This window comes from Podarcis vaucheri (assembly GCF_965113315.1).
Source record: "Podarcis vaucheri genome assembly, chromosome: 13".
Classification (NCBI taxonomy): Eukaryota; Metazoa; Chordata; class Lepidosauria; order Squamata; family Lacertidae; genus Podarcis; species Podarcis vaucheri.
In genome coordinates this window covers 20,832,149-20,860,054 of record NC_138751.1, presented here as the reverse complement: position 1 = coordinate 20,860,054, position 27,906 = coordinate 20,832,149, and the positions used below count along the sequence as shown (strand labels likewise).

The window sequence follows — 27,906 nt, the reverse complement described above, 5'->3', positions numbered from 1 at the left end:
TAATACTTAGTATTTATATAGTATTTTCCCCCAAAGTGCTCAAAGCGCTTCACTTACATTTTCTGCAAAAAGCTCACAATACGATCCTGCAAAATTGGCCCAGAATTATTATTTCCATTTTACAGACTGGAGAAGGGAAACAACAAGGCTTGCCTTGGTTCATGGCAGAGCCTAGAAGCTCCAAATCACACGCTTGGTCTCTGAAGGTGAATGAATAGATAGATGCGCATGAAGGGAATTGAGGTGCAAACCTCAGTGGCAGAGCACATGCTTTGAGTGTAGAAGGTGGAAAGCTTGTCCCTGACCTCTCTAGTTAACATGAGCAGGTAGGAAGTGATGGGAAAGACCTTTCTCTGCTGAAGACTCTGGAGGGCTGCTGCTAGATGGACAAAACAATCTGACCTGGTATAAGGCAGATTTCTATATCCTACGAGAATCTCAAAGGTGGAATGTGGCTGTGTAAGAAAAATAGATCCCCTCTTCCCACCCCAAGCAATCTACAAAAGGTATGTGCAAAAAAATATACAAGTCTATGTATATGTGTACACACACACGTAGAAGACAATGCGTAGATACAGCAGCTGTGTCTCTCTGTGTGTGGCTGTTTAAGTTACCCAGGTATCTCTCATTCACAGCTGAGGTTGCTGCAAAAAGCGGGTTCAGGTATGAACTGTGGAACTAGTGCTCCTTGGGACTGGTTGGGCGGAAGGCAGGGAGCCCAACAGTAGGTGGCGCCATAGAGCCAATGGCAGGTGGAGCCAACTAATTCTAGTTTTGTCCCCGTCCCCCGTCCTTCTCCTGCTGAGTTATACAAAGGGCAACAGGGAGAAGAAAGAGGAGGAAACGGACAGGCAGTGGCTACTCCTGGACTGGTTGTTAAGCAGGAAGACAGGTGTTGGGGCAGGGGTAGGCTGAAGGCAGAATGAGGTGGGTGGGGCAGTTGACCCATGCACCTGAATGGACCAGCCTTCCATTGGGTACAATATTCATAAAGATAATAATCAAATCAGTTTGGGGGCCCCTGCCATTCCTCCTGCCCCCATCTGTGTTGCTGATGCTACCAGTGTGTGTGTGTGTTTGTGTGGAGTGAGTGGGGGAAAGGTGCTTATTATTCTTCCTTTTTCTTCTCTTCCTCCTCTTCATCAGGCTCCTCCTCATCCTTTTCACTATACTGCGACGCCGCATCCATTTTTTCTGGAAGCTGGAAGCAGAAAAAACGGGGGGAGGGGGTTGGATTATTATTTATTATCTGGGCATGTGTGAGTGTGCTTGTTTGGTGTCTAGACTTCTTTGCTGAAATCTCTCTAAATCCCTTTGATCAGCAAACAAGGATTCTGGGGGCTTTTCCTTCGCAGAAGCTCCTGTGCTATTAACATTGGCATGGCAGGGAGCACAGCAATGCACATAAGCACAATAATGTGGGGAAGAACAAAATACCTGTTGAGTTCTCTTCCCTGAACTGGCTTGGGCTTCTTAAAATAACCAGGAGTCTCTGCCAAGCAGCGAGCAAATTCAGATCCTGCCCTCGATATTGCAAATCAGGAAAAGTTTATCTAATTAGCTTGATTTGCATGCAGCAGGACTTTCACGTTTATACTTTTTTTCTGAAAAGGCGCTGGAGCTAAAGCCCATTTTGGAACAGAAAGGATTTCCACTGCACATAGCTGTCAACTTTTCCCTTTTTTAAAGAGAAATTCCCTTATTCCGAATAGGATTCTTCGCAAGAAAAGGGAAAAGTTGACAGCTATGCCACTGCGCGACTTTAGCTTGCAACACAGAAGTGAATTGGCTGTGTTTAACCCAGTGATGAGAGAAATTAACTTTGTACATGCCCAGGGGTTCACTTTACTTCACATGCCCCGCGGCTAAATCCAGACAACATTCCTGATCCCTGGCTCAGATCAAGTCTTAGCTCAGAGTTACAGGTAACAACGGAAAGGTAGGTCACCGGGGCTCAAAGATTATCTTCCTTGTGAATAAAGGCTTACAGCAAACATCTTAGTTTAGAGAAAAAGAGGGTGGAGAAGGCAGGAAACGCAGCACACAAAGAGGTTTGGGAGATCACGTACAGCAGGACTGGGGAGCCTGTGGACTTCTGAATGTTGTTGGGTGCTGACTCCCATCAACCACAACCAACATGACCAGGGAGGATGGGAGTTGGAATGCAACCACGTAGAAAGGGCCACAGAGATACACAGGGATGGAAACAGTGATGAGGAAAAAGTGATTTGCCCCTTCTCAAAAGCAGGTATTCAGGGGCCACCCACTATAATCAAGGCAGTAGGTTGAAGCAAAGGGAAGGACACTTCCCCATTCCATGATGCAAAACTGAGCACCAATAGGACTTGCTGGGTTTGTTCACTCAGGCGCACTCACTCCTTGCGGATCACAGAATGCGTGAACAAGATGTATTAAGAAAAAATCGAACAAAATTAAAGCTTAGAGCTTTCTGTGCCCCTTTACAAACATATCTCTTTGAAGGCTCTGCTTTTCATTGGAGCTGCTGTCACTATTAAAGAGAGACCTTCCTGCCTCTCTTTAGTGAAAGCAAACAGCCCTGTTTTATTTTTCCAGCCATTTTCCAGACATTTGCTGTGAGAGAGGGATTTCTCTCGTACGCAGAGGTCTCTGAGGATGCAGGTTCCTCCTTATCACCTCAGCTGATGGGAATGGCAGAAAGAATCGTATTGCTAGCCCTATGCTTGGGGCTTCTCAACATGCTGAGTGTTGGGCCAGCAATGCCCCTTGCACTGTGGATTTACCCAGAGATGGGATTCAAAACCAAAGAGGCCAGCACTAAAAAGGCCCTGCTCTGAATCTAAATCTGGCCCTCAGCGCCACAATGGTTCCCTGTTACATACGGACACAGTAGGCATGAGAATAGAAGCCCGAAGGAGGACTGTCCTGAGCTGTGTGGGCTCAGCTCTCATGTCCAGATGTTCTTATGTCCCCAGTGACTGTCGGCTTCTCCCAGGCCCACTGAACATTCACCGGAAACGTTCTCCTCCTCACCTCTTCCTCGTCCTGGCTGGGCAAGACGGTGTAGCCAGACCCGATGGAGCCCTCCTGGTGATTGGCCAGAGCCTGCAGCTTAAGGGTAGTGGGGTCTATCTCAAGCTCCTCCCCCCTTCCGTCAATGAGCGCCAACTCTTTCTGGGAGAGGAAATGGACGATGCCGGCACCAAAGGAGTCGCCTACCACGTTGATGGAGGTCCTCATGCGGTCCCTGCAAGGAGGAGGGAGGAAAACAGGGAGGAGGCGGTTAGAGCAGGCTTCCTCAACCTTGGCCCTCCAGATGTTTTTGGCCTACAACTCCCATGATCCCTAGCTAGCAGGACCACTGGTCAGGGATGATGGGAATTGTAGTCTCAAAACATCTGGAGGGCCAAGGTTGAGGTAGCCTGGGTTAGAGTGACGTGGTCAAGGCCTACCATTGCCTTCGCTTCCCATCCTGCCATTGTCCTTGCTTCCCACCTATCTGCTTGCATGTGTGGTCATTACGTTTTGCCATTGCTGGAGCTCTCTGTCCGTTGGACAGCCTTCCAGGAAGAGAAGGCCTCTCTTGGAGGAGCTGCTTCGCAGAAAAGCCCACATCATATTGCCTCGCACTTCCTTGGGCCAGGCCTATGCAAGTTAATGGGACTTTGGCAGAAATAGGCAAGGACTGGAAATGAAGCAGTATGACCACCCCGCAACTTTTGCAGGCGTGAGCGGTACTGAAAGCGGGATTGTGTGTGACCGCCTCTATAGGTATAAATTAACATATGCAAATTCCACACATTTTCCTAAAAATAAACAAATTAATGCCTGAGGAGATAAAAAGGCAATGGATGAGGTTCTTCCCCTTCCCATTTTATTTCCACAACAACCTTGGAAGGTATGTTAGCTGAGAGGCTGTGAGTGGTTTAAGGTCGCCAAATGAGAGCTCACAGCTGAGTGGGGATTACGAACCCTGGTCACCCAGGGTCCTAGTCCAACACACTAACTGCTATACTGCACAGTCTCTCAGACGTATTGTGGTGTTGTTGTTTTTTGAATGACCCTGAAGGGGGAACATTGATGTCGTGGTTTGACCACACTCCACTACCAAGCCTTGACGTCACTCACAGTAGCCAGTCCACCGCAATGAGGAGGCTGATGTCCTGGGTCGGGAGTCCCACGGCTGTCAGGATTAAAAGCATGGTGACCAGCCCCGCACTGGGTATACTGGCTGCCCCTACACTAGCCAATGTGGCTGTTAGGCTGTGGGAACAGAAAGGGAGAGAAATGAGATGTTCGTTCACATTTATAGGCCGCAGAGCATCAAAGCAGCTTACAAAATTCAAAACAAGTAAACAAAGCCATTATTAAAATAAGCAACGTAATTGCGGAAGGCAGCTGTAGCTCAGGGCCAGAGCACCTGTTTGGTATGCAGAAGGTCCCAGGTTCAATCCTCTGCATCCACAGGTAGGGCTGGGAGAGACCCCAGTCTGAAACCCTGGAGGACTAAGTGGACAAGTGGTCTGACATGGTAAGAACATTTGGGGATGTTTTTGCCCACCAAAACTGTGGAAAAAGTCTTGGACAAATGCTTTGGAACAGTGCTAGCTTTAATGGCTCAAGTACGAAAGCCCTGTAGCAAAGAAGCTATACAAATCTTTGCTGGAGGGAATTCCACAACCCCGGTGCCACTACCAAAAAGGCCCTGCACTCTGCCACTACTACTTTTCCGAAGGCTGCAAACAAGGACTCTGATGAACCGCTTAATAAGTGGGCAACTTTGTATGTGAAATGAGATCGACTCTCCCGCCCTTGGGGTGAGTTACAGCTGACTTGGGCACCAGCCAGCTCATGAGGGGGAAAAACAAACCAGGCCTACCGAGTCACCTCACCTGACTGTTGCGATCTGTCCGCCATCTAAGTGTATGCTGTTCATCTGTGCAATGAAGATGGCTGCCACAGCCTCATAGAGAGCGGTGCCGTCCATGTTTATGGTGGCTCCAATGGGCAGCACAAAGCGGGTCACCCGCTTGTCGATTTTCAAGTTCTCCTCAAGGCAGCGGAAAGTGACAGGCAGCGTCCCGGCGCTGGCGTGCAAAGGAGGCGGCAGGGGTAGCAGAGACGTAGGGAAAAGTGATTTTAAAAGCTGCATGTCCATATGTAATTTCTCCATAACTCCCCTTCCTCCTCATGCACCCGTATCTGGACGCATTGTTTGTACACCCTGTAGCCAACAATCCTAAAGGCCCAATCCATACTTAATTTGAGTAACATGGCTGCTGCTGAGGTTGGCTGCTCCTCTCTCTCCAAAGAGAGGAATTCCATCCTGAGGAATTCCACCCTGAACACTGCCTGGCAAGAAGAAAAACGGGGGAGGCCAGCAAACCCACCTGCCCATCACTACCCGCTGACCTTGAGGCCCATATTTCGTTAAATTGGAAATGCTAACTTACGTTCTTGTAATTCTGCTCGTTTAGCATATGATAGAATTTCTTAGTTGCCTATTGGTCCTGTTTATATGTCTTTTTGAAATCTTTGTATGCTATTTTTCTCTGTTTATTTGCATTAACTTTGTTCCCTTGCTCTGGGACTGAAAACATTCCATGAGGAGGAATAATAATAATAATAATAATAATAATAATAATTTTATTATGTATACCTCGCCCATCTGGCTGGGTTTCCCCAGCCACTCTGGGCGGCACCCAACAGAATATTAAAAATACGATAAAACATCAAACATTAAAAACTTCCCTAAGCTTCCCTATAAAGGCTGTAAATAAATAAATAACAAACAACTATATATACACACACACACCCTGAACATGTTCCATAAACCACCTGCCAACATACACCCAAGTTCATAAATTAACAATATGCTTAACTGGTAAGTATTTTTTTAAAAAAAGATAAATACTGTTTTATGTAAACCACATAGAGGTTTGTTTTTTTAAAAAATAATAATAATTATGTGGTCTATAAATTTTCCCAAGTGAGCAGATAAATGAAATGTCCATCACCACATAAACAGTGTCTGCTAAAAAGGAAGCCACGCGAGAGCTGCCCGTACCTGGAGGCTGTGCCAAGAGCCGTAATCCAGGCCTGGAAGATGCCGGCGTAGAAAAGGAAGGGGTTCTGGCGCGTGATGACGAAGAAGATGAGGGGCAGCACCATGGCACCGTGGATGACCAGCCCCACAATGACCGTCACCATGTACATGCCCAGCTGACGGGCCACCATCTCCAGGTCTTTGATACCGGCAATCTTGCCACAGATGAGGGAAGCGATGCCAAACGGAGAGTACCTATATTGAGGGAGGGGACGTTCAGAAGGCTGTCAGATGCTGCCGCAGCAGCTAAATAAGCAGTGCACAGATAGACTATGGAACTCCCTCCCACAGGAAACAGGTATGGCCATTGTCGTGGACTGGCTAGACACAGAGGAATGGTGGGAGGCACCAGCTGGGGAGCCCCCTGAGGGAAAAAGGCTCAGAGCCAGGGGATTAGCGGTGGGACGACGACGAGTGGTCAAAGAGAGAAGACTGGGATGAGTTGGAAGCTGAAGAAGCAACAGGGTTTAGTGAGCAGGAAGAGTCTGTGGCAGACAGCAGTCCAGAATCAGAGCAGGGACAGAAGCAGGAGAGGAGGGAAGCCAAGAAGCAGAGATGAGTCAGGCTGGTAAGGAAGCAGTGAGAGAAGCACCATTGCTCAGGTAAAATCCCATCCAGAGTAGGAAGCCTTGATGGCTAGGATGGACAGGTGGGGCCACTTCAACCCCTGGGAATCCTTTTTGCTTCGCATGTTCCTCTAGTCTACACCCCTCCCCCCAGCTCTCACCACACGGGGGAGTTGTACATGGAGATACAGGAGCTCATTTCTACGTCTGGGTGGTGCTTGAATTAATAGGGGTGCAGGAGTCAGAGGGATCTAGGCCTCCCTATCTTTAATGATGGCCCCATTAGTGGAAGGGTATGGGGGGAGAGGGAATTAGTGGTTAGTTTGAGTGTGTTTCAAAAAGGGTCCCCTAATTCCCCCCCCCCATTATTTGATCACTGCCTTTACAGTGTTTCTCAACCTGTGGGTCCCCAGATGTTGTTGGACTACAACTCCCATCATCCCTGGCCACTGGCCATGCTGGCTAGGAATGATGGGAGTTGTAGTCCAACAACATCTGGGGACCCACAGGTTGAGAAACACTGCTTTAGAAGCTTCCAACACCTGCTTTAATGACAAGCACTTTCTGGGTGCCTGGCACAGCCTGCTCGACTTGTATGTTTGGAAACAACCAGGTACAGTTGTGACCTGCAACTCAACACTTCTTTGTGGAGGTCTCCTCCTTTAGGGTTCCAGCCAGCCATGCCCTTTGCAGGGCACTCCATTCCAGACTAATCCATCTCCTGCCCCCTGGCTGGTTTCCCTCAAGGCAGTCAGATGCTGCTCAGTGTTCTGTGGCCAATGGGCACACTCACTTTTTATTTTAGGGGTCTCCACCCAAGCTTTTTAAAATCTGCTATTAGCTCCCTCTTAACTATACGGACCGTATAGTTAAAGCTATGGTTTTCCCAGTAGTGATGTATGGAAGTGAGAGCTGGACCATAAAGAAGGCTGATCGCTGAAGAATTGATGCTTTTGAATTATGGTGCTGGAGGAGACTCTTGAGAGTCCCATGGACTGCAAGAAGATCAAACCTCTCCATTCTTAAGGAGATCAGCCCTGAGTGCTCACTGGAAGGACAGATCCTGAAGCTGAGGCTCCAATACTTTGGCCACCTCATGAGAAGAGAAGACTCCCTGGAAAAGACCCTGATATTGGGAAAGATGGAGGGCACAGGGAGAAGGGGACGACAGAGGACGAGATGGTTGGATGGTGTTCTCGAAGCTACCAGCATGAGTTTGACCAAACTGCGGGAGGCAGTGGAAGACAGAAGTGCCTGGCGTGCTCTGGTCCATGGGGTCACGAAGAGTCAGACACGACTAAACGACTAAACAACAACAATATTACCTCCCTCTTACACTTAAATAATGCCATTTTGGCTACGTAAGGCTCAGCGTTCAAATAATGATTTTGCTGTTGCTATCTCTGATGGCAAAAAAACCCAACAGCAATAAGCCCACAGGTCTGTAGTTCTTGCTTCCATACTTAGAAGGAAACTGGCATTGGTTGTTTTTTTAAAGAAATTAATCTCTAGGTTGCATATCTGTATGTGAGTCTCTCTTACCACATGATCATAGAGACCAGCTTCATGATGATCTCATTGAGGATGTTGAAGAAGTCGGCCATGGGCTTAGCCTGCTCGCCCATCTTCCCCATGCAAATGCCAAAGGCAATGAAGAAGCCAATCAAACCTGCAAGGGAGGGGGGTGAGAAGAGAAAGGGGGAGTCAGGGAGAAGGAGGGATCTCTGGCCAACCCTGTGCTCTGTCTCCCCAATACAGGACGCTGAATGAACAGGTAAAAAACCACAAACCTACCCACCTCTTGTCTCTTACCTGCACACCAGATGCAGGTAGGAGGAGGAGGAGAGGTGTGCTTAATTTATGTTTATTATTAAAAATGCTAAATTTCAAAATTCAAAAGTGAAATGTTGAAACAATGTTGAGTTTGAAAATTTCAAAATTCAAATCTGAAATACTGAAATAACATTGAGTTTGAAAAACATGTAAAACATGTAAAAACGAGTCTTAACCAATGCCTTTTGAAGGCCAAAAAAAGGATTAAGTATTAATGTGCCAAATTCAATTTCTTCTCTGCTTTTCTACCCCTCCCCTATTTTATTTATTTGCTTTTGAATTAATGTACTGCCCAATTAACAGTGGGGTTTTTTGGGGGAGGGGGCACAGCTTTAAAAACCACACAATTAAAACGCAAATAGCTAAGGCCTTGTCTACATGTGGAGAGGAAGGTGTCCGAATTCCCAGGTGGTAGACTGGGCAGTACCATTTCAAACAGCAGAGGGGAGATCACAGTTGCGAATGCTCCCATATTATAAAGAAACAACCTAAAGCAGAAAGCTCTCACAGCAAAGAGAAGGTTGAGACCAAACCTTTCCTGCTGATGTCCTGGGTCCAGCCCCTCTCCTCTTGTTTGTGTGGTTTTGGCAGGGAGTTTCCCCCCTGGGGAATAAAATGCCATCCTCTACCTGCAGCCTGCAGTGGTACGGTTCTTAATTCCCACCATCTCAGGCTTCTACCACTTCATTCTGCTGCATGAATAGCATTCATGACGGAGGACATTCTAAAAGCATGTATATATTGTTTTGAAATTTAAAAATGATTCCACGTGGTGTGGCTATGACTGTGTGAGTTGTTTGTCCACAGCACCCTCCATATTTGCTCCTGGCCTCTGCCGAGCAATTCCACTTTTGCTCTTGACCAAAGTCTCACCCAAAACGTTCATTCCAGCCTTGAACTCCAGCTGCTTCTGGGTCACGGTGCTGGGACCCACGTTGACCTCCGTGATGGTGGTGTTGAGCACTGACCCACTGGCGTGGACTATCTGACTCACGTTTTCCTTACGGACCACAACCGGGGGCACAGGGATCTTCGTCGAGACGGTTTGGATCTGTGTGAGAAAGAGGCGGCATGGTAGGTGGAGAGGGCGGTTTGGAAGCAACCAACCACTGCCAAACCCCTGTCCCAGGCCCTGCCGGCCTTTGCCTCCCTGATCCATACATTTGCTACTTGCCTTACCTGCTGGAAACAGGCTTGGACCAGGTTTTCGGGGAACAGGTTCCTGATCAAGTCCAGAAAAGCGTCCAGACTGGAGACCTCCTCGTTCCTAGTGATCACTGTGGGGGATTTCTTGAGTTTTGGGTTGCCAGGGTGGATAGACAAGACCAGAATGACGCCCAATATGGCCGCCACCACAGTGGTGGACATGTAATAAACCATGGCGCGAGTGCCCATGCGCCCGCTGGATTTGGCATCGAGGCCGGCCAGACCTGCCCACAAAACACATCACAAGAGGTTACGGGGTCAAGGGATGGAGAGAGGCCATCCTGCCTAAGCCCATCCTCCATGGAAGTACGTAAGAGGTGGACAGACCAAACAGAGAGTCACAAAGAAAATAATAGTTGGAAGGAGAGGAGGCAGTTGCAGAATCCTGTTGCTCATGATGAGCCATACACTGGGATAGCTAAAGGTAAAGGACTCCTGATGATTAAGTCCAGGCAAATTTGATTATGGGGTGTGGCGCTCATCCCCGCTTTCAGGCCAAAGGAGCCGGTGTTTGTCCGCAGACAGCTTTCCAGGTCACGTGGCCAGCATGACTAAACTGCTTCTGGCACACGGAACACCGTGACGAGTGCCAGAGCGTATGGAAGCGCCGTTTGCACTGAGATAATGAGCATACAGGGGATGCGGGTGGAGCTGTGGGTTAAATCACAGAGCCTAGGGCTTGCCGATAAGAAGGTCGGCGGTTCGAATCCCCACAACAGGATGAGCTCCCTTTGCTCAGTCCCAGCTCCTGCCAACCTAGCAGTTCAAAAGCACGTCAAGTGCAAGTAGATAAATAGGTACCACTCTGGCGGGGAGGTAAACAGTGTTTCCGCATGCTGCTCTGGTTCGCCATGCTGGCCACATGACCTGGAAGCTGTACGCCGGCTCCCTCGGCCAATAAAGTGAGATGAGCGCCGCAACCCCAGCGTCGGCCACGACTGGACCTAATGGTCAGGGGTCCCTTTAGCTTTACCTAATGCGCATACACTACAATAACAAATCTGCATCTGATGTAGAACAAATTGGGGTTTCTAACACAAATCTCTTATTGGCAAAGAGAGGTGTACAAAGACCTGGTCAAGGAGAGAGCCAGCGTGGTGGTTACAATGTCAGATTAGGACGTGGGAGACCAGGGTTTGAATCTCACTGAGAAACCTTGGGCCAGTCACTGCCTGACACCTTAACCTGGCTCACATGTAGAGCCCCTTCACACACCAGTCAAATGCACAGATCAGGTGGCATGTTCACTGCATGTGTTGATAGTGATAGGGGCTGGTCTCCCACAACTAGGGATGGGGGAGGAGTTTAATTCAGTTCACATTTTAAAGACGTATATTTACGAAATAATATGCGAATCAAAACACAGCTGTCCTACAAATTTCACACTTATTCAGATTTAGCAATGCGGTTCTCCAACCAGTGTCTACAAAAATTCATATATAGGGCAGAGTGTGTGTATAAAAATGAACATATTAGTGATGATGGTGCAGTTGGACATAACTATGCATGAATGCTATTTAGTGCACAACAGGATTAAGACTGGAGAGTTCTGTTCCTATACTCAGCTAAGCCATGCCCCCTCACTTCCATGAGGGAGGAAGTGAAGCAGCTTCTCTTCCTCTCACTCTTTCCATGCCATTTAACTGACCAAGGGTGATGTGTCTAAGCAAACTGCAAGCTTAGAACACATATTTTAAGCTTTCTGTATTTTCTACCCAAGAGTATTCTGCCTGTGTTCACCTTGCTGCTACTAGGATAAATGCATGAATCTGACCTTTGGAGCATTTTGTAAGTAAACTTAACAGTGTGTGCTCTGATCATTGCAAGAGGAGTAGAAAAATGGGTGAAGTGCTGTATGCAACTAAACAGGATAAAAGGGTCTAACAACCTATATTCCTAATGCTATACTGCTGCTTGACTTTTGTGAGCTTAAACTCTACGCCTGGGTGCTCCCGCCTGCTGGAGAGTGACTTTATCCCTGTGTTTTCAATCAGGGCACCCAGCTGATTCTTTTGTTATTTAACTCACACAGGGATCACAGGGACTGATATTTTCCTTCTACAAATATAACATAAAAAAATGCATTAAATTAGGGGAAATTGCTTGCAAAAATATGTTTGCTAGTCAAAACTGCTTATAAAAATGTGCTTGTTAGGATAAATTTGCTCTAAATTCCTGATGATTTTTCATTATTGCAGAAGTGTGGAGAACTGAATTTAAGACTGGGAAAAGGAGAAACGGAGAGAAATGAAATCGACCGATCCTTCCAACCTTTCCCACAACCCTCTCTTACATTCTTTCAAGGCACGGGGGGCTCTTATGAACTCACCTTGGATGCCATTTCCCCCGCAGTTTCACAATTTGTTCCTTGTTCCTTTCAGCGAAAACCCAATCTCTTGGAAGGCCAGCTAAGCTATACAGAGGCTAGCGCCCCACTTCTCAGGTTTGGGATCTGGAGCCATTTCTCCCCCCTCCCCCTCTCACCTGAAATGAGACTGGATATCACAAGAGGCAAGATCAGCATTTTCAACATGCGCATAAGGATGTCCCCAGGAAAAGAAATCAGCATGATCAGGTCGCTGTCGAGAGGTGGGAGCAACCTCAGGAGACCTCCAAACAGAGATCCCAAAATCACTCCTGAAACGAAGAGGAAAAAGAGAAGGTCCCAGGATACTTCAGAAGTAGCTGTCACCAGGTTGAGAGCAGGACTAAGCTCTTTATCGACAGGGGGTCCTTTATCAGTGGTGGCACTAGGGTTGGGCTTTGGGGCAGACGTCCAAGGTCCCATGGAGCCTAATGAAAAGGAGGGTTCTCCCAAAGGACAGAGAAGTAAATAAAGTAATTCCTGTGACCTAATAATAATAATAATTATTATTATTATTATTATAATAATAATTATAATTTATTTATACCCCGCCCATCTGGCTGGGTTTCCCCAGCCACTCTGGGCAGCTTCCAACAGAATATTAAAATACAATAACCTATTAAACATTAAAAGCTTCTCTAAACAGGGCTGCCTTCAGATGTCTTCTAAAAGTCTGGTACATCTGGTGGGAAGATGTTCCACTGGGCGGGTGCCACTACCGAGAAGGCCCTCTGACTGGTTCCCTGTAACTTGGCTTCTTGAAGTGAGGGAACTGCCAGAAGGCCCTCGGAGCTGGACCTCAGTGTCTGGGCAGAACGATGGGGGTGGAGACGCTCCTTCAGGTATACTGGACCGAGGCTGTTTAGGGCTTTAAAGGTCAGCACCAACACTCTGAATTGTGCTCGGAAACGTACTGGGAGCCAATGTAGGTCTTTCATTTACCACAGACCCCATTTACCACATGTCCGCTCACCCCTCTTGGTGCGGCGGCATTGAGGGATGGCAGAGGCTTCACTGGGGCCCTGATGTGGGAACTGGAAGTGCCATGCCCTTCCTGATAGGTGGTGTGTGTGTGTGTGTGTGTGTGTGTCAGAAGCCTCTCCCCCCAATCTATCATGAACTGGATCCTAGCTTGCATCCTGATTTGGCAAGAGGGGATACAGGCTGGGACTTGGGCTGTGCCAGGGGGTGGAGCCAATGGAGCGGGGAGGCTTTCCCTCAGAAAGCTAATCATTAATAATAATAATAATCTCTAAAGATGGACACCCTGATAAATCCATTACGTCAGAGTCTAAGACCACTGTCCCATTAAACACTTACCTGGGAGGAATCATAGAATTGTGGAGCTGGAAGGGACCCTGAGGATCATCTAGTCCAACCCCAGGAATATGCAGCTGTCCCATATGGGGACCGAATCTGCAACTTTGGCGTTGTCAGCACCACGCTCTAGCCAACTGAGCTATCCAAGTCCCACCAAATTCAGTGAGGTAATTTCCATCTGTTTTAGTGTTTTAACTGTTTAAAAATATAACTGTGATTTGTTTCTTGGTTTTACGGAGGTTGTTGTTGTTTACAATCAAGCAGTGTATGAATTTCATGAAATAAATAATAATAACAATTAGGGCTGAGCGAGCTCAGTGGTCATGGAATGCTGACTGAATGTTGGGTGTGGGGGTGACAACTGTGTGTGTGTGTGTGGGGAGGGCATTTAATGGAAATGAGTGCCTGGATTCCTGAGTGGCCACTTGCCACCTGCTAAAATTGGCACACCGAGATGCCATTAAATGCACAGGACAGAAAGCGGTCCGTTCAGTTTGCAAAACTATCTGAAACTGGCTCGGGATTGTAGTGCACAGATACCGCCCCCCACGCAAAGCCGAACTGCTGGTCTAGATGCTGTGTGGGTGTGCTAAATTCAAGCATTCAGGGCAGGATCATGATGATACCGATTTCTAAACCGTTTGGTGAAAACAGGATCTTTTCATGGGATCTGTTCACAGAGTCAGTGTCCTACTTGGAGTAAAGCCAGGCTACAGGGGTTCACGCCCCCGAATCCTCGCTGGGAAAAGATCCAGGATAAAAATTGCTGGATACTGCCAGGGCAAAGTCAGGACAGCTGGGAGGGAAGGAAGGGCAATAAACCAACCCTCTCCTGATCCTACTTATTATATCCAGTGCTGCAGAGACCCCCTTATTAAACTTACTGGAGGTCTTTTCATTGTTGTTGTTGCATTGAAACCCATGGGTTCTCTTGTCCAATGAAACGACGTTCAAAACAAACTGTATAAATCAGAGAAACTGGCCCAGAGGTGTAGGTTTTATTTTGAACTACGTCTAGAGGTTTGGCAAGGGTGCATGAAAAATTATTTTAGCCACGGATAGGAGAGGTGAGGGGCGACAGAGAAATGCAAATAGGGAAGGGTATTATGAATGCATAATGCAAAAGCATTTTGTTCTAGACATTGTTTGCATTTCCCACAAACATTTTTCAACAGCGCTGAGAGCTAGGAACTTGCTCAAATGGCAACAGCAACAGAAGCCGAGATTATCAAGGGTCTGCATTTTGAACCATATATCGCACATGGTGTGGTATTATGCACATGCAGGTATCCTGGAAAAAAAAATGAATAAAGGCCAGTGTGTACAATTGCCAGAATCAAGTGATATAAGGCTTCAGCCCCCTGTATAAAGCCATTTATGAGGTTTGAAGCAGCAAATGTTTTATTGTGTTATCAGTCCAGGGCTGGTCATGAGAAGCAGAGCTGGAAATGAAGAACCCCAGCACAGCTGTCAAGCACCTTCCTTTGGTTATTGAGATTGCAGCCTGCTCTTAACAGCTTCAGAGGGCAAGACTCATGCCTGAGCCCCCTCCATGGGGGAAAAAACCCCTCTCCTTGGACTCCTCTAAATACCACCTCAGTCAGATGACCTAATCTGCGTGTTTCGGTTTCTCCGGTTTCCAATCTTAAATTCGGCTCTCCAGATTTCCACATCAGTTTTTTTAATTTCTACCCCCCCAAAAAAAAGTCCTGATGACAATATCAGCATTTTTCTCTTCTAATACACACATTTTTGCAAAAAAAAATATTTCCCCAATATGATCCATTTTTGCACACATTAACTGCACTGCAATATTTGGAGAAGTGCGACAGTAACTCAAAACGAGATCTCCCTCTCTTTCACACACGCACACGGCCAGCCCTGCTGGCATTTTGCTCTGTGGCACAAAGCTCCCTGTTCCCTTTTTCTCAGCGCACGAGATGCTGGTGTCCTCTGGACCCTTTCGCCCTCTCCTTCAAGCTGATTAGGAGCTGTCAGTGGACGCAGGGAGGGTGGGGTGGAGGCCTTGGGTGAAGCTACAGGGATTAGACCCTGTTTAATTTTCTTTCTCCAGGGCAATGACGTAAAAGAAACAATGAGAGACTAATGAAATCCTGGCCTTTTACCCTGTGATACGAGACTGGATGGGTAGATGGAGCGTGTGCGTTTTTCCCTGTTTGAATCTGTACGGCGATTTGAGAGAAAGACAAGTTAACCATACAGATATTGGTCACATGCGATGTATAGTTGAACTGTGGAATCATCCCTTTCCATGAGAGCCAGGAATGGCTACCAACTTTGGGGTGGTTTCGAAAGAGGATTAGTCAAATTTGTGGAGGACCAACCTAGCCGTAAAAGGGACGCGGGTGGCGCTGTGGGTTAAACCACAGAGCCTAGGACTTGCTGATCAGAAGGTCGGTGGTTCGAATCCCCGTGACGGGGTGAGCTCCCCTTGCTCGGTCCCTGCTCCTGCCAGCCTGGCAGTTCGAAAGCACGTCAAAGTGCAAGTAGATAAATAGGTACCACTCCGGCGGGAAGGTAAACGGCGTTTCCGTGCGCTGCTCTGGTTCGCCAGAAGCGGCTTAGTCATGCTGGCCACATGACCTGGAAGCTGTACGCCGGCTCCTTCGGCCAATAAAGCGAGATGAGTGCTGCAACCCCAGAGTTGGTCACGACTGGACCTAATGGTCAGCGGTCCCTTTACCTTTTTAACCTAGCCTTGGCTACTAGCCGTGATGGCTATAGTCTCCCTCCGCTGTCAGTAGCAACGAAGCCTCTGAATACCAGTTGGTGAGGATCACAGGTGAGCAGAGTGCTGCTGTGCTCATGTTCAGCTTAGTCATTTGGTTAGCCACTGTGAGAAGAGCGTGCTGCACATGACGGGCCATTAGCCTGATCCAGCACCGCTCCCCTTATGTGCTTATGTGTTTATTTGAATTTTGAAATACTTTATTGTCACTTGTACAACTTGTATACAGTGAGATTACACGAGCACCCCCTACGCAGCTCTCTTAGTCTTAATTCCCCTCGTTTACTGACGCACACCCACCAAACCCAAAAGCCAGTTGCCCTGTTGTTATCTTTTCACTTAGCAGCCTAACAGCCCACGGATAGAAGCTGTTCTTTACCCTGTTGGTGCGACTAATCATGCTTTTATATCTTCTGCCTGAGGGCAGGAGATCAAGAAAGTGCCAAAATATTATGAAGATGTCAAGGAAGGAAGGAAGGAAGGAGCCAGAAAGAGAATAACTGTGCGGCTGATAATGTTGATCTTCTCTTCCTTTTTCAAAGCATCTTTCCATCATTGTTTTTCATGGATTTGGACTGCAATAAAGAATTGATTGATTGTATTCCATAGAATCCTAGAGTTGGAAGGGGACAATGAGGATCATCTAGTCCAACCCCCTGGAATGCAGGAATATGCAGCTGTCCCATACAGGGATCGAACCTGCAACCTTGGGGTCGTCAGCACCACGCTCTAACCAGCTGAGCTATGATGTTGTCTGTATTGTTTTATATTGTTAGCTGTCCTGTGCTCATTCGTGAGGAAGGGCAGGGAATGCATCCAGTGGAGGAAATAAACCAGTTATTAAGCTACTGTTCAAAGGTACACAAGCTTGTGTGTTTGCAGCCAACGAAGAACAGACAAAGAGGTCTGTGGGTGCTTGCGTACACAACAGAACTTGAACTTGATAGCAATACACGCAGTGAGAGTATCTCAGATAGCGCACACTTTGAAAGCTTCCCTCCTTGTTTTATGGGTCCTGTTCATACGTCAATTCCACACCCTTTTCCTCCTCCACGTCTAAGAAACGGGTCCTTTTTCTTTAGCTCCTCTGCCTTCTGCCTATCCCTGAAGAGGTCATCCAGGGCCAAGAAGCCAGCCATGCTGCAGGATGACGAAAGGGCGTGTGTACGGCTGCAAGATATGGCAGGTTGCCCAGAGATAGGAGATTAGATGAGGGGCTATGGAAAGTTACTACCCAGATGGGTCCTTTTAAAAGGAAAAAGTAGCCTCATTGACAGACAGCTTGCTTGCTTGCTTGCTTCATTTATTTATTTATTTATGGATGGCTTGGGGGGGTCAGAGAGGTAATTCTAGAACAATCACAAAGTCTTTCTGGAACCATTCATCCCCTCCCCCCCCCCATCAGACTTTTTACAATAAGGAAAATGAGTGTAGGTATAATTTGCTTAATGTAATGGTGACTGAAAGTTTATCCTCATTGGTTTGCACAAAGTTTTCAGGGAGTTCAGATGATAGCTACTTATTGAGCATCCCTTCTGATTTGTTTCTGGGAATGTTGTACGACATTGTTCTCCACACCTAAGCTTCAACCCAGACGGGTGTTTCATTGCGTATATAGCCTGCCACATGTTCTTAACACAAGAATATTTCATCAGCGGTGGGTTTATTTTGCTTTCATTTATTCCGTGATGCTTCTCCAAGGCTACCTCGTTATTGCTATCAGGAGGGGCTGTAGCGGAACCAAAGTGGGGTAAAAATAAAGCAGGATGTTTGTGGTAGAAAAAGTTACAGGATTTCAGCAGGAAGTTATGGACTGGAAATGCAGCGGTGTGACCTCTTTAAACCTTTTGAATGGTATTGAAAGCCCAATTGCAAGTGACTGCTTCGATAGCATCCTCCTGAGCACAAATCATAAAAAGGACATCTCTGGAGGGACCCTAAACTAATTGCACTGGCTCAAGTGCCTTGCAGATCAGGTGTGCTGCATATGAAACAAGACAAGGGATCAGCTCACAACCTGCAACTCAGGATGGGAGACAGCTCTGAGTGGGGTTGTTACTGTTCGCAGAGAAGAAAGAGACAATTAAGAAGTGATCGGATAGCTATCTTCCAGTACAGTGGTACATCGGGTTACATACGCTTCAGGTTACATACGCTTCAGATTACACACTCTGCTAAGCCAGAAATAGTGCTTCAGAACTTTGCTTCAGGATAAGAACAGAAATTGTGCTCTGGCGGCGTGGCAGCAGCAGGAGGCCCCATTAGCTAAAGTGGTGCTTCAGGTTAAGAACAGTTTCAGGTAAAGAACGGACCTCTGGAACGAATTAAGTACTTAACCTGAGGTACCACTGTACTCGAAAGGCTACTGCATAGGACGATGATGCAGCACACTTGTTTTCTGTAGCTCTAGTGAGGGTGAGGCTTTGAACAAGAGCTTCTAATTATAAGAGAAAGGATTTTAACTGAAGCTTAAGAAGAACTTCAAGATGATACAAGCTGTTTGACAGAGGAACCGGCTGCCTTGGAAGATGGTGGGTTCTCTTTCTTTACATGCTCTGAAGCAAATGCGGTAGTGGTCTTCTAGCAACAGCCAGGGGGTGTTGAGCTAATGACCTTCAAAGGCCCTTCCAGCTACAATAATCTATGGACTCAGCTACATTCGTCAAGAAACAGCGTTTTGAATGCGTTATAAACATGCAACACCAGATGGTGCCAGAGAGCAAAACAAATTTCTAAGCAATTTTCCACAGTGTTTTTTCTTTTGTTATAACGATGTAATTTTTGACTGTGCCCCCCCCCCATTTGTAGATCCACCCTATGAGCAGTGTAGATCCACCCTAGAGCAGTGGGGCAAGTAGATCAGTTGATGGGTCAAATAAGGATAGAGGCTAGCAAGAGGCCATCCCCTCCTCCTCTGTCATATCACTGTAAACACCATACAGTGGTACCTTACATTACATACGCTTCAGGTTACATACGTTTCAGGTTACAGACTCCGCTAACCCAGAAATATATATCAGGTTAAGAACTTTGCTTCAGGATGAGAACAGAAATTGTGCTCCAGTGGCACGGCGGCAGCAGGAGGCCCCATTAGCTAAAGTGGTGCTTCAGGTTAAGAACAGTTTCAGGTTAAGTACAGACCTCCGGAACGAATTAAGTACTTAACCCGAGGTACTACTGTATTGGCAGAATTCCAGATCTGGGACAGAGAAGGCAGAGTGCCAAAACTTAAGCATGTGGAGGCACACACAGAGATACACACACACACGTCTGTTTTGGAAACTGCCCCTTCCCATGGGAACATCTGGTTTTGAAGAGAACGGCTACAGTTAGAAAGGTTTATTTTAATCTTAAGGGGCAACTGGCAGATATTTCTAGGCCATATTTCGCTCACAGCCCGTCACTTCCTGACCACTGCTTTGCTGATCTGCCTATCTCACTACTACTATTTGTCATTTGCAGACTGTGCTAGATGCTGCACAGAACCTAGAACAGATGTCACCCCTGCCTAGAAGGACTTAAAGGAAGATGGAAGTTACTTCAGGAATGAAAAACCGCAGAGAGACAGAAAGGGGTAAACAGAGACTAAGGAGGTTGTTCCCAGGCGGAGGCTGTGTGTCATTTTACCAATTAACAGCTTGGGACTAGTTTACTTGAGGGACCGAGCTTGCACTTTCACAAGTGCCAAATAATCTGCATTCCGTACCTATGATAAAGCAATCTCTAAGTGTGTAGCACCTGCAGTTTTACAGTTTCAGCACCAGCACGTCCATCCCAACACCTAAGCCCATTGTCTATAGTTGCTTTCAAATTCTGTTGATTTTTATCTGTATTTTATGGATAACTATCCTCTTTTATGTGCACTGCTTAGAGATTGATTGATTTTTTTAAAAAAAATAAGTGGTTCATAAGTCATCTTAGATAGATAGATAAATCTTACCAACGATGGTGAGGGTCAGCAGCAGGTTTCGCATCAGCCACCCACAGTATTTATCCAGGCAAGGTTTTGGCAGCTCTTCCAAGCTGATGTGGGGCCCATCCGCCATGGGGACCTCCACATGGTTAGTCATTTCCGGGGCAACTCCCAAAGCCCCTTGTTTCGTCTCAAGAGGAGAGGGGGGAGAGGGGAGAAAACAAAAAGTTAATTTGGATGGAAACAAAACTCTGTTCTTCCACTTCAGAACAGAGAGGGGCTGGGGCACAGGCCACTCTGGAGGGCACCCCCCTTTGACTCAGACGACAACAACAACAACAACAACAACAACAACAATTAATAGATGAACCAGGTAGATTAATCAATTAACAAGACTTTTAATTTACTAAAAATGTGCCCCTGTTTAATCAGGCAGCATTTTTTATTTATTTTAAAAATGCATTCTTTTTTAACATGATTTCTTAACAATAACAGCAGGCCTCTTCCTTTTTCTCGCAGGTAGGAGCGAAAGCCTCTACAACAGAAGAGCATACATAGAGATGGTTCCATATTCCCATCCTACTGAAAGCAGGCCCATTGAAGTCAATGGGACTACTCTAAGTATGTTGGGAATCTAGATCTGACCCATTATCTGAAAACAAAGTATGTTTTTTTTGCTTCAGAAGTATTCCCCCCCCCCATATACAAATGCATGTGAATTTAATTGACTGGCTAACGGATTAATCTAATTAAATATAAGATTAACTGAGATTTATTTAATCAGGTGAGAGAGAAATGACAATAACAACAATAATAATGGAGTTTCGCCTATGTGGTGCATTTCAAGATTTCAAAACACTTCACAAACATTGGCTCAGGTAATGAATTGGGTTTGCAGCTGGCAGCCCTGGAGCCAAATATGGCCTCTTGAGAGTGCCAGCTAGTCCATCAGTTGCCAACTTGACTTCTTTTCTCCAGTGCCAGAAATAGACTTCTAAGGAATAGACTCCAGTGCCAGAAATAGACTTCTAAGGAATGAGGGAGGTGCTCAGGGTAAGTTCTGGTATCTCTCATCCTAAAAAAAATAGCACTGGCTGTCCCCTTAAGGGCAACATGACCTCCTGATTCCCATCTCTCTTCCCGGGTGACTAGGGGAAACCCAGCCTGAGACCTGTGTTAAGAACCCTGCTCGTGAGCTGTACGAAACGGCACAACCAGCACCCTTGAGGAGCCTGACTCAATAGCAAAGCTCAGCAGGCAGCCTACTTGGCAGGAGTATGGTCCTATAAGGGGATAAATTTGGCCTGACTTCCTCAATACACCCTCCCTTAAAAGAACCCTCTTTTCGTTCTCCGTCCAAATAGAATAAATGCTGAGATACTACTGGGTGGTGGTGGGTTGGCTAGAAAGGTCTTCCTTGAGACTGCCCTGACTTTGATTGCGGGACAATCCTTCTGCTCGAGCAAGGGGTCAAGAAGAATATTTGGCACCATCTAGCTGGGAAGCGAAGAACTAGCTGGGAATGGGACAGACAATCTGGGCCCCGACTGATGAGCCTTCCTGCCCTTAATCAGCTAGGGGATAATCAAATGGACGTATTGGATTTTGGTCACGGAATCCAACCAGATCACGAAACTCCGTCCCTGTTAAGCGAGTGGGCGTGATCCGCTCTGCAGATTTAAACTGGCTTAACGGTTTTATTGGTTCCTGTGTGAGTCACTGATACAGGCACCATAGGACCAGGCCATTCCTTCTTCTCAAGTAGTTCTCTCGGCTGCCCCCCTCCCCCAACCACATTTCCTGTTATGGTCGCAATAATTTCTGGAACACAATCTAAGGCGCAACAAGTAAGGCGAAGGTGTCGGAACAGGTTTGGTGTGCCAGCCATGGAAAATCAGGCACAAAACAGCACAGGTCAGCAACTAAGCACAGATGCAATGCCAGCTGATCCAAGCCTAGAAGGGTTAGGAACAGTATAAGCAGTGGCGGAGGAAGTCTCTTGGGCATCTGGGGCGGTGTGCCCAGAGGCGGTGCGAACTGCCCATAGCGGGTAGGGATGGGGTGGAGCTAGCACTCCCATTTGCTCCGCCTCTGAGTATGTCTTATACTGAGTCAGACCATTGGTCCATCAAGTTTAGTACAGCCTACACTGACTGGCAGAGGCTCTCCAGGATTCGGTGCATGGTTCTCTCACAGCCCTACCTGGAAATGCCAGGGATGCTACCTGGGACCTTTATCTGGTGCTGTAAAACTGAGCTACGGTCCTCATGGTCCAGGAAAATTAGAGTTGGTCTAATCCAATGCAGTCCCATGGACTGCAAGAAGATCAAACCTATCCATTCTTAAGGAAATCAGCCCTGAGTGCTCACTGGAAGGACAGATCGTGAAGCTGAGGCTCCAATACTTTGGCCACCTCATGAGAAGAGAAGACTCCCTGGAAAAGACCCTGATGTTGGGAAAGATTGAGGGCTCAAGGAGAAGGGGACGACAGAGGATGAGATGGTTGGACAGTGTTCTCAAAGCTACCAGCATGAGTTTGACGAAACTGCGGGAGGCAGTGGAAGACAGGAGTGCCTGGTGTGCTCTGGTCCAGGGGGTCACGAAGAGTCAGACACGACTAAGTGACTAAACAACAACAATCCAATGCAGCACTGCTTATGATTTTATGTGTTCCATGCATGAATTCCCATGTCAATCATTAAGGCAGATTTGGGGGTTCAGAGACATACAGGTTTCTTCCATGACACCTGCCAGTTCTGTGCAAACGGACCTACAGGACTGTCAGAAGGTCAGATTGTGGCTGCAAATGAAAAAGCACTTCATACCAGGGAACTGGTTCCCTGCGGTGAGATGGCACCAAGGAGTCCTCTTAACCTGGACTTGGCAGGACACTCAAGTGGAAGCGTCTGCCGTCAGCTGCCTCCCTGGCCATGTTGCGTGCTCTAGGCAAAATCAGAACAGTTCTGCTTTTGGGAAGAAGGGAAACTTCTAGAGACCTGGAAGGTGGGGCAGAAATGACAGTGCTAGCAATTCACATCAACAGGAGTTTAACAAGGCATCCTACAAAGGCAAAACAACAGGAAATACGGCAGCGGTCAGGGACAGGTATCAAAAAAAATAGGGGCCTCCTTCCTTCTGAAGGTTGCCTGGACACCTTTCCAGTGAGAAGAGGCTTGTCAGACCAGGTGAGAGGGAGCTGTGTCTCAAAGCACATTTTGGACATACAGGATGCGTCAAAATGAACAAAATCAAGCGCTAGTTTTCTTTTCTCCTGTGAGATTTCTCTGTTTGCTAAAGACAATTCCCTCTTCCCTTCATTCGATAAAAATCACACTATGCAGAGGGAGATTCCTTTCGTTGACTCATGCGTTTCCCAGGAAGCTGTGGTTTTCTGTCTCTCCTACAACTTCTCTGGGGGATGCCGTGACCGTTCACTTAGCATGAAACCAGATATAAATTTGTAATGGTGAGCAGATCAATAAACCCAGTAGTGTAAAGGTCATTTGCAGAGGAGAAACAGATCCCTGCCCTGTACGACAAGCAATGCCATTTGTGCAAAGATATAGACATAGGCCCCAATCTAGCGCCAGCTGTACACGAGTGAATCTGAGTTGCGGGCGTATATCTGTGTTAAAGATGAATCTGGCCAGTTCGCTGGGGATAGAGTGAGCACTAGGGCATGGGTGCAAATTATTAAAGGAAGGATTGGCATATCACACAATGCAAGGAGATGGTGCAGACAGAGAATTATGGGTCCAAACTTTAGGGATGAATCTCTCAATTAAGGTTTCTCTCTACAGTCGTATCTCAGGTTACGAACACTATGGGTTGCGCGTTTTTGGGTTGCGGACCGCGCCGAACCTGGAAGTACCAGAACGGGTTACTTCTGGGTTTCGGCGCTCACGCAGAACCACAAAATGACGTCACGCGCATGTGCAGCAGCGCCGAATTGCGTCACGTGCGTGCGCAGATGCAGCGCTTCAGGCTGCGAACTCTGCAGGTTGTGAACATGCCTCCCACACGGATCACATTCGCAACCCGAGGTATGACTGCATTTCTAATGTTTTCCAATCTGAAGTTCAGTTCTCCACATTTCCACATCAGTCTGACTTTTTTAACTCTTCATGAAAACCCACCATCATTTTAGTGCGAATTACTCCTAATATATGCATTTTTATTGCAATTTTGACTAATATACAAATATTTGCAAAACAAGTTGTCCTCACATCATGCATGTTTGTGCGTTAATTTCACAAGTATATGTATCTTTATGCATCCCACAATATACTTGGCTGGAGAACTGCATTGCAAAATTCAGAGAAGTGTAAATTTCAAAGGCTGGCTAAGTTTCGGTTTGCACACTGTTTCAGAAAGTGTGAATGGGGTTTGCTTAAATAAAGGTGAAGTGAATCAAATTTATCCCCTATCACTGGTCCACACATACATTTCCCCCTTCTGCATTTTGTTCGAAATTCTCCTCTCCCCTTCTTCTGTTGACCAGCAGCTGGCTCCCATACGTCGAATCTCCTAATCCATATTAACTTGCAGGATTTGGAACCTCTGGGTGGTTCAACGATTTTAGTCATGAGAATAAATATAGAAAAGGGACACATGCAAAAATTCATCCTTCTCCTCTTAATTAAGTCACAGATTCCTTTCCAACGAGGGGCAGTGGAACCATTTTAAAAGTTTTTTTTTTGGGGGGGTTTAAGGATGCAATCGGGTTTAGATTAAACCAAGAAAAGACAAGGATTCTACATTTCTACTGAGCGAGCCAATGCAGGATCAGAGGCAAAATCTCATAAAGGTGACCCCCCCCGCCCCCAGCCATTCCCCCCCCACACCCCTTTTCTGGCAAAACTTGGCAAATTTGGGTGTGAAAGGAGAAAGCAGATGCAACAATATTTTGCTTTTTAAATATTTTGTTGGAAGCTGCTCAGAGTGGCTGGGGAAACCCAGCCAGATGATGATGATTAATAATAATAATAATAATAATAATAATAATAATAATAATAATAAATCAACACCATCATCTTTGATTTTTGCAAGTGTATGCAAGAGTTTGTGTCTCACAGGATTCTTCTTCAGGCAGTCCTGATGAAGACAAAGTGTCCCGCGGAACTCAAAAGCTTGCACCATCCCTCAGCACCATGCAATAAAAAGATACAATTTCATCTGCTTTCTAGCTCCTATATTTTGGGATCACCATACTACCAAAGACACTTACAAAAGCATTAACCCCTTAAATGGAAAAAGCTCTATGTCTTCCCATGTTCATACAGAGTACATACAGAAATGACCCCATATTTAACTTATCTTTTAGTAGTCAGTACTTGAGTAGACTCAGGATTCCCCAGAGAGAAAGAAAAGGCCAACAATTTTTTTTTGCCCCTACCCCGTCATTTCTCAGAGAACCCTCTATTTCAAAGTTGTACACGGGTTGCCAAATTCTTTTAGCTGCCCCTGCTCCTGTGCCTTTAACATCCAGAAAATAAGTGGGTGAAGTTTTCTCTTTATGCCTGTGTTCAACACAGTGGCAGGACCTGCTTAGGAAAGCAGCAGATCTACATTGGAAGCATTGTTATTTAGAATTTAACACACATAAATTCTACACTGCCACCTCAGAAATGCTGGCTTATACCCCCCCAAAGACTACCCATTTTCCAACTCTCTTCTGGGATGAGTTTATCACAGAAGAGAGGGCAGCTCCCTCTAGAGGGGAAATCTCCCCATGACCTTTTGTTCAATCTTCTCCCCCCCCCCCTTGTCCAAAAGAGCCCTTGAAGAGGCTGGGCAACATCTGCCCCCTAATCTCTGCCTCCCTGCACCCCTTCTTGTCCCGTCCCCCCACCATTTCCCCTGGCTGCCTTGCTCCTTACCCCACGTAGGGAGGGGGGGACGGTGCGTCTCGGCGGGAGGTGAAGGGGGATCTGAAGACAGCAGGCGGCAAAGGGGGAGACTCTGGTGGCTTAGTGCCCCCGTCACTCGACGACGTCAAAGAACAAGTGTGGTCAGCCAAGGGGGGGGGGAGTAAAGAAAGATTACGAACAGAAAAAGGAGCAGAGCTATGCAAAGGACAGGAAAAATGGACATGAGGATAATACCCCTAACTGGGGGCTGAGCAGACAGCGCCGTTTAATCAGCGGCCTTTAAAAAGAAAAGGGGGGGCAGGGAGCGTCATCAGAGGTGGCAAGTTGGGGTAGGCCCTCACAGTGAAGACTTGGTCCTACTGCAGTTTCACAGGCAATGTGGGGTGTGTTTTTTTTGAGGGGGGGGGGTCTGTTAGCAAATGCCATCTGTCCCACAGAGAGAGATTTAGTGTCATTCCAACCACTGATGTTTCGCTGTCCTAACTCACCTCGAACCGCTTGCCACACCAGTAACTTGATTTCGTTTTTAAAACATAGGTATTGTTACCTCCTTGAAGACAGATCATTGCTTGTAATAGGAGAGAGAATCTTGGGCCGGCCCCACATGTTAATAGAAGTTAAACTGATGATCAGAGTAAAAAAAAAAAAAAGGGGGGGGGGAGCTTTAGAGTTACACAGTACCCCAGGCAGAATGGAAAAGTCACTGATGTTCAGAGAGAGGGAGAGAATATGGCGGAACTGTTTTACTAACAGTACTACACTGGTAAACGCAGAACATATATTTAATGCTTATGAAGGCTCTGCAAAGTGACTTTCTCCAAGGAATACAGGAAAGTTGCAAACCATTCTAGAAGCATGGGCATCCATAACCCCATATTCCCAGGTCCTTTCTTCTTCTTCTTTTCAAAGGGGAGAGTTTAGAGCATTTATAAAACCTGAGATAGAAGGCAAAATGTGCAGGCACTGTTCCTTCTTTCTCATTTGTGTGTGCGTTCCCCCCTTTCAGCATTTGCTTTTAAACAAAGATATGCCACCCTCAGCCAACAGCTCTGTGAGGGAGGCAGGCAGCTAGGCAAGTAGGTAGGCTAGACTGAGAGAAAGCGACAGAGAGAGTGACAGACTGGCCCAGGGCCTCTCAGGGAGCTTATGGCCAAGTGGGCTTTGAACCCTAGCCCTACATCTGACCCTCTGGGCCTGATCAATACAGTGGTACCTCGGGTTATAGACGCTTCAGGTTACAGACTCCGCTAACCCAGAAATAGTACCTTGGGTTAAGGACTTTGCTTCAGGATGAGAACAGGAAATCTGTGGCAGCGGCGCAGCAGCAGCGGGAGGCCCCATTAGCTAAAGTGGTGCTTCAGGTTAAGAACGGACCTCCAGAACGAATTAAGTTCAGGTTAAGAACGGACCTCCAGAACGAATTAAGTTCTTAACCCGAGGTACCACTGTATGGGCGCTTGCCCCACAGGAAGCTGCAGTCTGGGCACGGGGAATTTGTGGGCCCCAGATGTTGTCCCAGCTCCCATCAGTCCCTCCCTGGCAACATGGCAAAAGGTGGTGGATGATGGAAGCGACTTCTGGAGGGCCACAGGCTCATGTAGAGCTCCTTCTTCTGCAGCTCCATCTGGTGCCCAATTCATGTCTCCCCCTCTTCCCTCCCCATCCTTTTTACCTTGCATGCCGTGGGGCAGGGACTCCACTCTGGGAGCCTTTTTTGGCTGAAGAGCTGGGTACAAAAGCTCAGAATAAATAAATAATACCAGTATGGCACAATTCAGGCCTACTCACACGCAACAGCCGCCGGTGGCCTTTAACTGGGGAACCCTCTTGCCTTTGGGGCGGTTTGGGCATCTACGTCACAACAAAAGAGAAAAAGTTACTGCTCTCTGGCAGAGACGATGTGGCTGAGGTGATTATTGCCCATAACGCTGAGGTGATTATTGCCCATAATGGGAGCAAGCAGTTTTTCCTCTTTAGAGAGAACTCTCCCTTCACTCCA

General features: G+C 46.9%; 1 protein-coding gene across 4 annotated transcripts; it reads right to left on the bottom strand.

The window, feature by feature from the left end:
• Positions 1 to 89: 89 nt before the first annotated feature.
• On the bottom strand, positions 90 to 27,906 carry LOC309517649 (excitatory amino acid transporter 2-like). Of its 4 annotated transcripts, none has more exons than XM_082196991.1 (12): positions 27,696 to 27,906; positions 26,396 to 26,529; positions 20,065 to 20,227; positions 12,175 to 12,327; positions 9,664 to 9,914; positions 9,358 to 9,535; positions 8,194 to 8,320; positions 6,047 to 6,280; positions 4,872 to 5,066; positions 4,108 to 4,242; positions 3,013 to 3,226; positions 90 to 1,201 (listed from the first exon to the last, which is right to left on the bottom strand). In XM_082196991.1, the coding sequence occupies exons 2-12, from the start codon at positions 26,471 to 26,473 to the stop codon at positions 1,109 to 1,111; spliced, it is 1,821 nt and encodes a 606-aa protein (XP_082053117.1). In that variant the 5' UTR covers positions 26,474 to 26,529; positions 27,696 to 27,906; the 3' UTR covers positions 90 to 1,108. The 4 variants fall into 4 exon arrangements, with proteins under 4 accessions (XP_082053117.1, XP_082053119.1, XP_082053120.1 ...); XM_082196993.1 differs by lacking the exon at positions 26,396 to 26,529 and adding an exon at positions 25,917 to 26,184 and having other exon boundaries at positions 27,696 to 27,892; XM_082196994.1 differs by lacking the exon at positions 26,396 to 26,529 and having other exon boundaries at positions 27,580 to 27,892.